This window comes from Antrostomus carolinensis, unplaced genomic scaffold, assembly GCF_000700745.2.
Source record: "Antrostomus carolinensis isolate BGI_N321 unplaced genomic scaffold, ASM70074v2 scaffold1070, whole genome shotgun sequence".
Lineage (NCBI taxonomy): Eukaryota > Metazoa > Chordata > Aves > Caprimulgiformes > Caprimulgidae > Antrostomus > Antrostomus carolinensis.
In genome coordinates, this window is record NW_010286233.1 from 8833 (window position 1) to 21071 (window position 12239).

The following is a 12239-nucleotide window of genomic DNA, read 5'->3' on the forward strand; positions in this document are numbered from 1 at the left end:
CCCTGAGATGTCTCTCCAGAATGCTGATAACTTGGGATTCATATGCAGAAAGCACACGGAGTACAAATGAGAATTACGTAGTATGTGCTCTGCGCTGTCAGGATGTATTGTTTGGGGTTTATCCAAGCTAGGCTTATGATTGCCATATGTGGACTAGCAAAAGATGCACATAAGGGTGTTTTCCAAGGACAGCAAACAATGGCAGATACAGCTTGTGTTGTTCTATTTCAGTACATGTCAGATCATAGCTACCTTGAGGATTTGGAGCCTGGAGGAGACCACAGATTAGAGGAGTGACTTTTGATGGGTGACTGGCCGACATGTGTCCCACCAGGGTGCTGAGAGCCTGGCAGTGCTAGAAAATCAAGTAAGGTGGGAAAGGACATGATCAGAAAGGCACTATACAATTGATTCACTAAATTTTGTCACCAGCTTTAATGGGAGTGTGACAACATGCAAAGCGGTACATTTTGTCTCGCTAACGCTTCTTTATACTATGACTAGCTTCTCTAAGAGCACCGTCCACAAATGTGAGCTGCATTTCACTTGCATTTCTTCTTTCATTTGAGTTTTACTACTTTCATATGGAAGTAACTTGATTAAACACGGGGGTGTTTTGAGGGATTTTTATTTTGTTTTGTTTTTTGTTTTTCTTTTAAAGGAGACAAAGTGTCTTATGAAGAAAGACTTAAGTGACTGTTCATCCTTCTTGGATTTTTTTTTTTTTTTTGAAGTAAAAGAATTATAATACAAAGGCAGCATCCTTTCTCCAGTGACTGTTTTCTTCCTCTACTACAAGGCAGTCTACTAATTCAAAAATCAGCTAATGTTAAAAGAAATGAGTAGTCGTATTTGCTTTAAGACAGAATTTCTTCTCATCTTATGGTAACTATATAGGCACAGAGAGGAAACAGAGAAAAGACTTAAAAACTTTGTGAATAATTCATTTTAGCAGTCATCTTCCCTTGGGGCAGAGCTTATGTTTCCTGACTTGTGTTTGGCCAAGGCCGTGACTTTTTCAAAGGTTTGTGTGTTATTGGATTTTATTGTTTATTTTTGCCTGTCATTCTTAGCCAGAAAGTTATGTCTTTGATTTCTTTTCTATGACAAATGTAATGAAGCAAAAGTAGTGGAAAACTTTTGCACAAGTTGACTGAAGTGTTAATGACGGCTAAGTGTTCATTTCGGCCTGGCTCGTACCATCTCATCACCAGTTAGAAAAAGGGACGCGCCAACGGATCTACTTTGATCGCAATACGGGCTCTGAGCAGCACTGTGTTATATCATGTCTTATGTCTATTTCTGTCTTTTAAATGAATGACAATAAGACTAGTACTATATGTAATGTAGGAGGAAAGTGCTGACTGTGATTTTTTTTGGAAGATTTTTTTTTTTTAATCCCTCTCTGTCAGGCAGTAGCCTTCTGTAGTAGAAGGGAGAGGAATCCTGTTTGATAAAGTCATTCATGCTGTTGGTTTTATTGTTTGTACTGTAGAATTGAGTTCAAGTCATGGTTTTCTTTTGCTTCTAGTGTCCTGGCCTTTTCCAAGGCTCCTTGCTGTGTGCACTGGAGAAATTCACGTGTATATTTTATCCAGTCTGTCATCTGCAGAATTAAAAAGCTTTGAGTACTGTCTTCATTTACTACTTGCTCAGTGTCAGTTTTGCTTGGAAAACTACAGGAGTGGTTGCAGACTATGTGAAGTACTTTGTTAGAGGTACTGGTTACAGAACTATTTATGTATTCCGGGTGGTCCCAACTGAGTATATTAAAAAATAAAACCAAAAATCCACTGGTCTAAAGCCGTAGTTGTGAACAGTCATCTGTTAACAATGTTACTGACAACTTCTGCAAAATAAGGTTATGATAACTTCCTTCAAAATTGTTGCTGTTTTGGAAGGATTTTAAAGAAGCAAAGGGGATATGAACAGGGAAAGGGAAAAGGATGAAGAACTTAATAATTCTGCAAATGAGGAGCTGTAGAGATAAAGGTCTGTACTGTTGCTTTTCATGCCACAGCTTCTTTCAGGAGTTAGTAAAAAAAAGCAGTAGTCCAAAGCACTAAGCCTGGGTTCAAGCTTCTTTGAGGAAACAAATGGAAAAATGTCTGCTACAGCAGTGTGCTTTGCATTGACCTACAGCACTGGGGAGGTGAATGAAGAAATAGTGACATTTCAGCTTTTTTTGCTGCCAAAAAGGTTTAGGAAACTGTAACTGTTCCTGTGCAAACTCACTGGAATAAAGGAAACTTTGTACTTCCTTCTTGATAGGACCCATCTGTTCAACATCAGCCAAACTCTGGTTAAAGTGTGTTCAAAAAAAAAAAATAAAACAGTTCCTCATGATTACTGACATCACAACCCAAGCTCTGCTTCTAAGGGGGCAATAGCATGTCAAGCAGACTGTGCTGTCACATCTAAAACACAGCATATGTGGGTTACCATATGACAGGTCTGACATAAGTTAGTGCAAACTAACTCTCTCCCAAGGCAAGTCCTTAAACTGCCTTATATCCTCCTGAGAGACTTAACTTTATTTTTAATTTTTTCTGATGATTAGTCAGTAGCCATACTTTATTTATATAATGAGTTTTTGGCGTTTTGGATGCCTGAAGTTGAATTGGCTGAGTGTCTAGTTTGTCAAAATTTGATATAAAATTCGTTGTTGCAAGTTGATGCAACCTCATGACTTCTCACTTCTAATTTCTATCAGTTATTGTAAATACTGAGCATAAATACTAAATTCAAGGTGGTGTTCTTGCTATTGACTGCTTTTTCTATCATAACTTGTGTAACTGTGTGCTTACATAAACAATGTATATGATACCTAAAATGCATCTCAGCATGAGTAACAAGATTGAGTTAAGTTTTGTTCAAATATCTATTCTGATTTTCTGGCAGACTAATTCTCGTGGCTACAGAAGCAGCAAGATGCCCTGTGGGTTTCTCACAGAGGACTTTAGAAGCACATTTTATTGTTGATTCCACATGTTGATTCCGAAATATTGTACATAATCACCCTCTTAATCTCTTTTTGAATGCAAAGGTTTTCTTAATTGTGTTCTCTTGCTGTACTGCAGAATATTTATTTGCTGTAGTCTTCTATCTTTTTAGAAAGAAAAATGAAAGCAGAATTTGTACAACTGAAAGCTGAACATACTTTTTATCCCTTGGCTTTGTTTCTTTCCCAGGGAGTACTATCCAATATCTCGTCCATCACTGACCTGGGAGGCTTTGATCCAGTTTGGCTCTTCCTAGTGGTAGGAGGAGTTATGTTCATTTTGGGATTTGCAGGATGCATTGGAGCTTTGCGAGAAAATACCTTTCTTCTCAAATTTGTAAGTAGCCTTCACAACTGTGCATTTATCAGTTACATAGCATGAGTCACGTTCTCTGTTCCTGCTTAACTGTGTAAAGATTTTAAAATGTTTTTTGAGGAGTGCAAGGTGTTATCCCATGTGAGAGCAATGTTCTGTGAATGGTTTTTGCTTAAGTGTTAACACTTTACAGCTCTTCAGTCTCTGGTGCTTACTGGTGGGGTGTTTTGTTTTGCTTGTTTTGTTTTTATTTTAATTTTTATTTTATGGCTTGAGACCATTGATGGTAAGAATCATAACATAGAACTACTGCTTTTCATATGGATATTGCCTAACATTTTACTTTTCTGTCTCGAAAGAGAAATTCTTGCTAAGAACCTGCATGTTGAACTTTGAGTCCATAACAGGCTGCCTATGAAATATGAGGAATGTAGATGCACCACTGAATGTGACCTGGGTGATTTCTGCTGTGCAAGTACCCCTCATGGTACAGAGGAGATAGGACTATTATGAGGGGTTGCCTGCTGATATCCCCAGTTCTGTGCTGTTTAGCTAATTTGAAAAGGCTGCATTGCTTACTGTCAGTGCTGGGGCCTGAGAGGAAGAAAGGGAGGAGAACACGCCCAGGATAGGTTAAAAAAAACAAAAAACAAACAAAAAAACTTATCTTCTTGAACTGTAGGCTGGACTGTTAGTTGGGGGAGGAACTGCTGATATACAAACATGCCTCAATATTCAAAACTCCTTTAGCTCAGTAGCCTGGTTCTTTTTTTCAAAAGCCCTCCTCCTGTGAGATATGAAGATGAGGATAACAGTATCATGTTCCATTTTAGATAAATTTAAGATAGTAAAAATGCAAGATTCTTTCCTCTACTTCCACATCTTCCAGAGATGGGCACAGCCTGGGTAGTAGTTGTGTATTCATAACCATTAAATGTTAATAGATACATGAAAAGGCTTCCAGTGAAACAACTGCCTTCAAGTGACATATTAGGCTCCCACAGTCATGCTGTATAAGGGGAGGTGGCAGCTCAGAGTTGCAGTTCTTGAGGTATTTATAAAACAGCTTGGGATAGTTCTAGCTTGCTCTTGTCTTGCTTAGGAAAAAAAAAAAAAAAAGGAAAGGATTGGGGAATGGAGCTGTTGTAACACTTTTCTTTCTCCTCTTCCTTGCTTCTCTTAGTTTGCCTAAAATGAACCCATCTGCTGTACCAGAAATAGCTTCCTATACAGCAGCTGCAGGAGAAATTAAAAATGCATCTGAGCAAACACAGAGAACATATTAAAATGAAACTCAAAGGTGCAGTTGGTTGCAAAAGAGATGGACTTCCAGGATTCGAGGACTCCTGTGTGTTTTAAAACAGTGTAGACTCAGTGGAGATGCTTAGAGAAAGTGGCAGATCATTAGTAATGCATTTGGCATCCATTGCATTTGCATTAATCATAGCAGCCTCATTTGGTTTTAATGTGGCTGTGAGTCATTCCATAGACATTCTCTTCTGACTTAGTCATTAATTAATTTCTGCTGTTACCAATTTTGCTTTGTCTGCTTAGGCAAAGCTTCACCAATGAGGGTGTCTAAAGAAAAAGTCATGTAGAAAGCATTTCACTGACACTATTGGTTGTGTATGCATTTGGAAATGTAAGTGGCTACACAGAAATTTAAGATGAGTTTTCAGAGGGCCCTGCAGGTGGTAAGTAGCCACCTCTATTGACATTTACAGTGAATTCTCTCAGACCTCTTTGAAAATCCCAGTGAAATGTCCAAATTGTGAATTTGTTGGCATTTTTATTATTTGTTAGAATAGAACTAAGATTCTTATGCGACAGCCCTAATTAAAAATGGTGTATTTTTAATTTAAAATTTCCCGTGTGCTGGAATAGCTTGAACTTGCACTGAAACAGATAAAGACATAACACTGGACATAATTGTGAGTCTTGGAAGATAAATTTTTGGTCATAAAGCAAAATAATTTTAACCTTTTTCTTTTTCTTCGTAGTTTTCTGTGTTTCTTGGAATTATTTTCTTCTTGGAGCTCACTGCTGGTGTTCTAGCATTTGTTTTCAAAGACTGGATAAAGGACCAGCTGTATTTCTTTATAAACAACAACATCAGAGCCTACCGAGATGACATTGATTTGCAAAACCTCATAGACTTCACACAAGAATATGTAAGTTGGACGATGTTTATTTTTTTGTAAAGCTGACTTTAAAGAAATACATACTTTGTTATTTTTCTTCCCTTCTGTTTGGTTTCTTCAAGGAACAACAGAAATATTCTAGCATATAATACTTTTGAATGTATTTACGCATATTTCTCTTTACGGAACTACAAACACAGTGCCTGTGAAAAGTGGCTTATTTCTTGATGAATGAATGAGCAAAACAAGGTGGAGGGTTGACTTACTCTTGAAGGCTTAGAGATAGTGTGTCAGATTTTCAAGTTCACCATGGGTACCTTATGTAGCTTTTTGGAGCATATTCCATATGTGTATGAAGATATTCTAGGGCTCTTGGGGAGAGGGGTGTTAAAAATATTTTATTGTAGGAGCTATCACATCTATTTTTTAAAAAATCCTTTTCTAAGCTTAATTTGGTTCTGAGATGAATGTTGATGTAGTTTTAGCAACATTAGAGGTGCTACACTGCGCTGCAGAGTGGCAGAGATGTTTAGCTGGTCTGAGTGAAACTACAATGTTATTCCTTTTTAAGTAGACTTAATGCAATTAGCCTAACGAAGTGGGAGACTCAGATTTCTCATAGGAAATCTCCAAATGATGCTACATCTGCTCTTTGGAGGGAAGGGTGAGGCTGGAGATGCACATGTGTGTGCAAGTTAAGCTCTGTAATTTATCAGTGTGTGTAAGGAGTCTTGCACTGACTTTTACACTTCAGTTATTTTTCCAGTACCTTCTTGCTCCAGTATTCAATTCTGGACTGTGTTGATGAACTCCTCTTTGAATTTGGCCCTGTGTAGTTAACATGGTTAAGTGTTGGTTGAAATCTTACTTATGCTTACTAATTTTTGTACATTTTGCAATTAAAATAATTTAATTCAATGTGTGATTTGCTTATGCATGTCTTGGGAGATGGGGTGGGAATTACAAGCGAGTAAGTAACAGAATGCAGATCCTTGCACTGGTTTGAATCCTGTTCAGTTAGGAGAAGGTCAGATGTCACCAGAGTCTGAAAGCAGTGGTCCACTTGTATGCAACCAAAAGGCTACAGTCCAGTTTTGTAGCTACTACATAAAACTTCCTCTCTTAACTGGACTAGCAATCTTAGCAGATAAATCAGGGACAGCATGAGTCTGGAGAACAAGCTACTTTTTTAGCTAGTAGAGATAATGCTTGAAGACATGTTCAGGTATTGCAGAGGGAACTGTGCTACATCTAGGCAGAGAGAATTGCCATTCCATTGCTTTTAAAAATGTGATTTGTTTAGTTTGTTTGTTTTTTTTTTTTTAAGTTGACATAGATGGGTTCATTGGGTTAGATCCTTAAGTGCTGTAAACCATCAGTGCTCCACTCATCTCCAATCCATTCTTTGGTAAAACTTGCTGAATGGACAATTCTTTCTTTGTTCAGCGTGTTTTGCCAGAGACTGAGCCTGCCATTTTTTAATTTATTTTTTTAAAGGTTCTACCTGCCTTCAGTGAAGATGTTATTTGTGCAATGTGTGATGCTCAGGCAACAATGTGTTCATACTGTCTGATGTACAGCCAGGCAAAGATTCCCCCAAACTGGCAAAAGGAGTAGCTATACCAATGTAGCCCTTGGAGCTGGTTAGTTTTTTTGGGAACCTAGGGCACGTTAGGCTGGACAGAATATCATCCTTTTGGCTCTGCTGTCCCTGGGGCCTGAGCTTGTAGGCCAGTGCAACTCTGTGGTGCTGTTGGAGCTGTGGTGCTCTATGGAGCCTACTTATCAGCTCACTCCATGGGTGTCTCTCTAGAGAGCAGTGTTGCAGGGTGTGAACATAACTTTAATCGCATGATAATTTTAGAGCAACTTAGAGGTTTGGAATAGCCTTTTTTAAAAAAAAAAGAAAAGAAAAGAAAAAAAAACAAAACCAAAAACCAAAGCCAAACAAGCCAGCTTCAATGAAACCAGAGGGAGTTTCAGATTTTGTTTTGAAAGCTAGAGGGAAACTGGCAGTGAAGATGCATGTTACTAATGCTGAGATTTGTTTGTTCTGAAAGTTAAGAAGCTCTCCTTTCTTTGTTCTAGTGGCAGTGCTGTGGGGCTTTTGGAGCTGATGACTGGAACCTTAACATTTACTTCAATTGCACAGATTCCAATGCAAGTCGAGAGCGCTGTGGTGTGCCGTTCTCTTGCTGCACTAAAGACCCTGCTGTAAGTGACAGTCAAGAGGGTAGGGTGGGCCTACTGTTCCAATTTTAAATCACTCTAGATTTTTTCTTTTTTCCCTGGGAGTCATGTGTGATCATTACCTTCTCAGCAACCTGTATTTTTTTTACTTGTAGCTCAGCTTAACCACTAACTTTTCTGCAGTCAGCAAAAGTATTGAGCTAACTTAAGTCTTCATTGTATGCTGTTTGCTGCTTTTCATTAGAATGAGAGAACCATGGGCTTGGCTGAACATACATATTAATTTTAGCAAGTGTAAAAAGCAGTAGCCCTTTATGAGTTGAAGGATATGAGCTTCCAGTTGAACATCATCAGTATATTCCATTTGCTGCCTTAAAGAACAGCAGCTCTAAGATCAGATGCTCTAAAGCAGTTATTATTCATTATTTGATGCAGTGTCCATTCAGTTTGTGCTAGGTACAATAATAAATGATGGTCTGTGCCCTGAAGAGCTGACGTAAGTTTGCATTAGGATCTTGAGCTGGCTATGGACATCATTACACGCTCTTTTTTTCCCTCTAAAATTACTGCTTGTCCTACAGTCACCTGAGATCAAACTTGAAAAGTCAGAAATTGTTTGAGGGAGCAGCTTTGGTAAATTTTCCTATATTTGTAAATAGTTATAATTCTGGATCATCAAGTGAAAAATATTGGAGCCATGCATTGCTAGTACGGATGATGATCAAGAATGAAGGGTAAAGCGTAGGGAAGCAGTTCACTGGCAGTGAAAGGCTTGGAATAGGGATGGGTGTGTGCCTGGAAACTGTTAGGTGGCTAACACTGCATACATTTGACTTTCATATAGCTTAAAAGGAAGCAGACTCTGCTTGTATTATCTGGTAGTTCAGCTGTGGCTTTTTCTCCAACTGGAGTGACTTATAGTTCCTTGAATGTATGAGTCTGTAGCAATGACTACAGTTAGGCAAGTTGCCAACAGGCACCTCAGGTGCTTCCTGCCTGGCTAATGCAATGCAGTCGCTGCTCCCAACATCCAGTCACTACTGCTGCTCTCCTGATAAGGTGCTGCCACTTGCACAAGCTGCATTCTGGTTCCTCCGCAGTGAACATGTCTTCACATTAGTTTGAATCTTTCTCACAAACATCTCTGAAAATATGGTAATGAAATATTGAAACAAAATGGAAAGTAGGTTAGGCTCAAGCATTCCATTATGCTTAGGATTCCCCCTACTGTTTGCCTATCTGCCCACCCACACAGAGAGGTCATCACAACTCAGTTTTTAAAATACAATTATTATAAAGTCAAACCAGTGCCGGCAGTGCAAGGTAATTCTATAAATATATAATCCATGCTAAAGTTATCACTCTCTCTTTGTGTGTTTATGGTTATGCAGTTTCTTAGGGGGTGATGCAGCAACCAGAAATTTAAAGATAAATCTCATTCTTATTCATTGTAGGGAAGCAACATGCTTAATTGCCTTTAAAATAAAGGCTAAAAATAGTCATGTTTCTAAAAATATTATAAGTTATGCATATAAAGGGTACAATTATAACCAAGCTGTGACTGGTTCAATTGCAGTCATAAACAGAGGTTTATTCTGTGGGAAAGCGAATTTGTCCCTTTTGGAATTAGGATGCAGTGTTGGACTGTTGCAAAAAGCTATGTGGATACTTTATTGAACAGAACTTGCTTTTAGTTCAGTTTTTCGTTTAGCTTAAATCAGGAAGTAGTAAGTTTAAGGTAGACCAAAATAATAATTTTCTTTAAAACTAATTTGTACTCCTATAGTTCACTTTGCTGTAGTTTAGCAGGTTGAAATGTTCCATATTTTTGTTCAGGCAGGCCTGGAAAAGTTGATTTATTTCCATTTCATTCTTTGTGCTATCTTTTGGTTAACAAATTCCAAGGCTAAAGGCAGAAGACACTGATAATAAAGCAAGTAGGCATTCAGTACAAAGAAGAAAGCTTAAAATCCCTTTGCTGGAATCTTATCTACTTTTACAGCCTTGAAGTGTGTGGCACTGCTACATATTAGATCCTGGAACAGAAGCATTAATCTAATTAAAAGCTACAAATTGCTCAAATCTTAAAGGTCCATTGAGTGAATCCAACTTGGGCAACTGACAGGATATGACCTGTTGATGTACTTCCTGCAAAGGGAGGAAACACTTAAGAGCTTTAACGGCTGATAGGAAGAGATATCTTTTTCTGTATGGCTGCTTTTCAAAATCCGTCTCTCTGCTGGCTGCCTTTCTCGCTTCCCACAATATAATTCAATTGTGGTGTTCAGTACACCTAGCTAAGGCTGGCTGAGTTTCTCACTTCCTTGAGTAGTTTCTTCATCTGCTCTGTTATTATATGAGCCAGTAACTTAATATTTTGCTGCCATTATGGCTGACACCAAAGCAGGAGCTTCATTTTATTGCCCTGAAATAACTCTGTATACAGAGTAAATGCAGCTTCAGCTTCCACTGGGTAGCACTTGTTCACTAGGAAAGGTCTGCCATAACCTATTTTATTACCTGTGCTTTGGGAGTGCTAAAGCAGAGGCAGTAGGAGAAAAACGCCTCCTTTCCCATTGCTATCGAGCTCCTGTAAGAAAGAATAGGCAGTAGGAACACATTACCCCATCTCTTCTTTTTCCTCCCTAGTTTTTGTAAAGGAACTAGGTACTGTATGCATTTCTACAGGCATTCTCTTTAAGAATTGGCAGATTCTGCAACAGAACTGCCCCTTCTCACCTCTTCACACGGCACAGACTGAACCCTGAAAATGTTAACAGTAGTCTTGGCATGTTTTTCAGTATAGACAAAACCTTTTCAGCAGAAGGTTCTTTCACTTAAAATAGATGTTCCCTAATCCCTTTACTCTGACTTTTGAATGCTTGTTTCTGGAACATGGAGTTCACCCAGGTGGAGGGCCTGTTTTCCCAGCTTGCTGCCTTGAAAGCTGAAAATATTTTTCGACCATGTGCTTTTGTTGTTGCAAATAAATAATAGCACTGAATGGAAGAGAAGGGGTTTTTAAAAAGCAATATGGGAACCAAAGTTAAGGTGATTGTCTTATTAAGTACAGGACCAAATCTGGGGAGCTAGGAAAGGGTGTTTGGGAGACAATTCACTGATTGCCTCTCTTCTGTCTCTCTCTCTTCTCTCTCTCCCTCCTAGGAAGATGTTATTAATACTCAGTGTGGCTACGATGCAAGGCAAAAACCAGTAAGCATTATTTATTTATTTTTTTAATGTGGGTATCGTAAGGATCTGAATCCATCTTGAAAGAGCAGGGTATTCTACTGATGGGATAGTTGAATGTAATTATCTGTTTTCTTCCCTCTTCTCCTTGGCAGGAAGTTGATCAGCAGATTGTTATCTACACTAAAGGCTGTGTCCCTCAGTTTGAGAAGTGGTTGCAGGACAATCTTACCATAGTTGCCGGTATATTCATTGGGATAGCATTACTGCAGGTAAACATCACGTTCCCTGTAATGAGTTACACAGAAGAACAACAGATAAATAGAATATATGAGGAGGCAACTGTATATGAGAACTGGAAATACAGTGTCAGTTGCACTTAGAAATATAATGTCTGTAGATTTTAGTGAAGGGAGCTAAATGCATGAGGCTTTCTTTGTATTAAGGGGTATTCAGTTTTTATCTGTATGGATGCATTTTTTCAACTATCTGCAGGTGAAAACTAACACTCTGTATTAGACAAAGATTAGGCAGAGATTTTTTAAGCCTTTACAGACCTACTGTTTCTGATGGTGCTTAAATGAGCAGCAAAAAGCCTTTACAAATGCTTTTGAGAAGCTAGTCTTTCAATTTCCCAGAACCTGATGGCACTATGAAAATACCAGTGTTACAGGAGTTTTTCGATATTCTTCCTTCTTCCAACACTTACTCTTTATTTCTAACTTTCTGTTGCTTGTTTTCATAGCAAAGTTCTGTATAACCTAAGGAGTTTGCCTGTGTGAAAAGAGTTGTCCAATGCTCCAAATGAATAAACTGTCATCTCTTCCAGATATTTGGGATATGCTTAGCCCAGAATTTGGTTAGTGACATTGAGGCTGTCAGAGCCAGCTGGTAAAACTGCTGAAGTAACCACAACAAGACACTGGACAACCGAAACCCTCTGAAACCTCCAGTGTGTCACTCCGACACCAAGCTGTATGGACATGGGTGACAGGAAAGCCTTCTCTCCCAAGTAGTCTCAAGTCTAAGTTCCTGATCTTGCAGTGAACTCGTGTTTCTTTGGGGTGGGGAAGGGAAGAGTGGGCTACTTAAAATCTGCTGCTCACTGACAATTTGTTTGTTTCAAACCACCAGTTTGAAAGCTGATGAGCCGTGAATCTCTACTGTATTCTTGATCCTCAGTAACAAGTGGACACTTTTTTTAAAATTGGTGTATTCAGTGGGACAGAATTGCATCGTTGTAGTCTGTGGATATGCTGTCTCTTCTTCGTGTCATGAGCTCTTCGATAGCTGCCAAATATTCCTGAGGTGGTCTCTCTCCTCACCATTCTGTAAAGGAACAATCTTCTTGTTTTCACAGCTAAACATAGCTACAGGCCTAAACCCATCAAGCAGGAAGCAA

General features: G+C 38.7%; 1 protein-coding gene across 1 annotated transcript in view; it reads left to right on the forward strand.

Moving 5' to 3' along the window:
• Window positions 1-11956, forward strand: part of TSPAN5 (tetraspanin 5) — a gene marked incomplete at its 5' end in the record, with an annotated part of 20288 nt that extends 8332 nt beyond the window's left edge. Inside the window, 6 exons of the mRNA XM_010167924.1 lie at window positions 3192-3338; window positions 5318-5488; window positions 7547-7672; window positions 10814-10861; window positions 10993-11109; window positions 11667-11956. Coding sequence (XP_010166226.1) covers window positions 3192-3338; window positions 5318-5488; window positions 7547-7672; window positions 10814-10861; window positions 10993-11109; window positions 11667-11732 — 675 coding nt within the window. The remainder of the gene's footprint in view (window positions 1-3191; window positions 3339-5317; window positions 5489-7546; window positions 7673-10813; window positions 10862-10992; window positions 11110-11666) is intronic.
• Window positions 11957-12239: the final 283 nt, after the last annotated feature.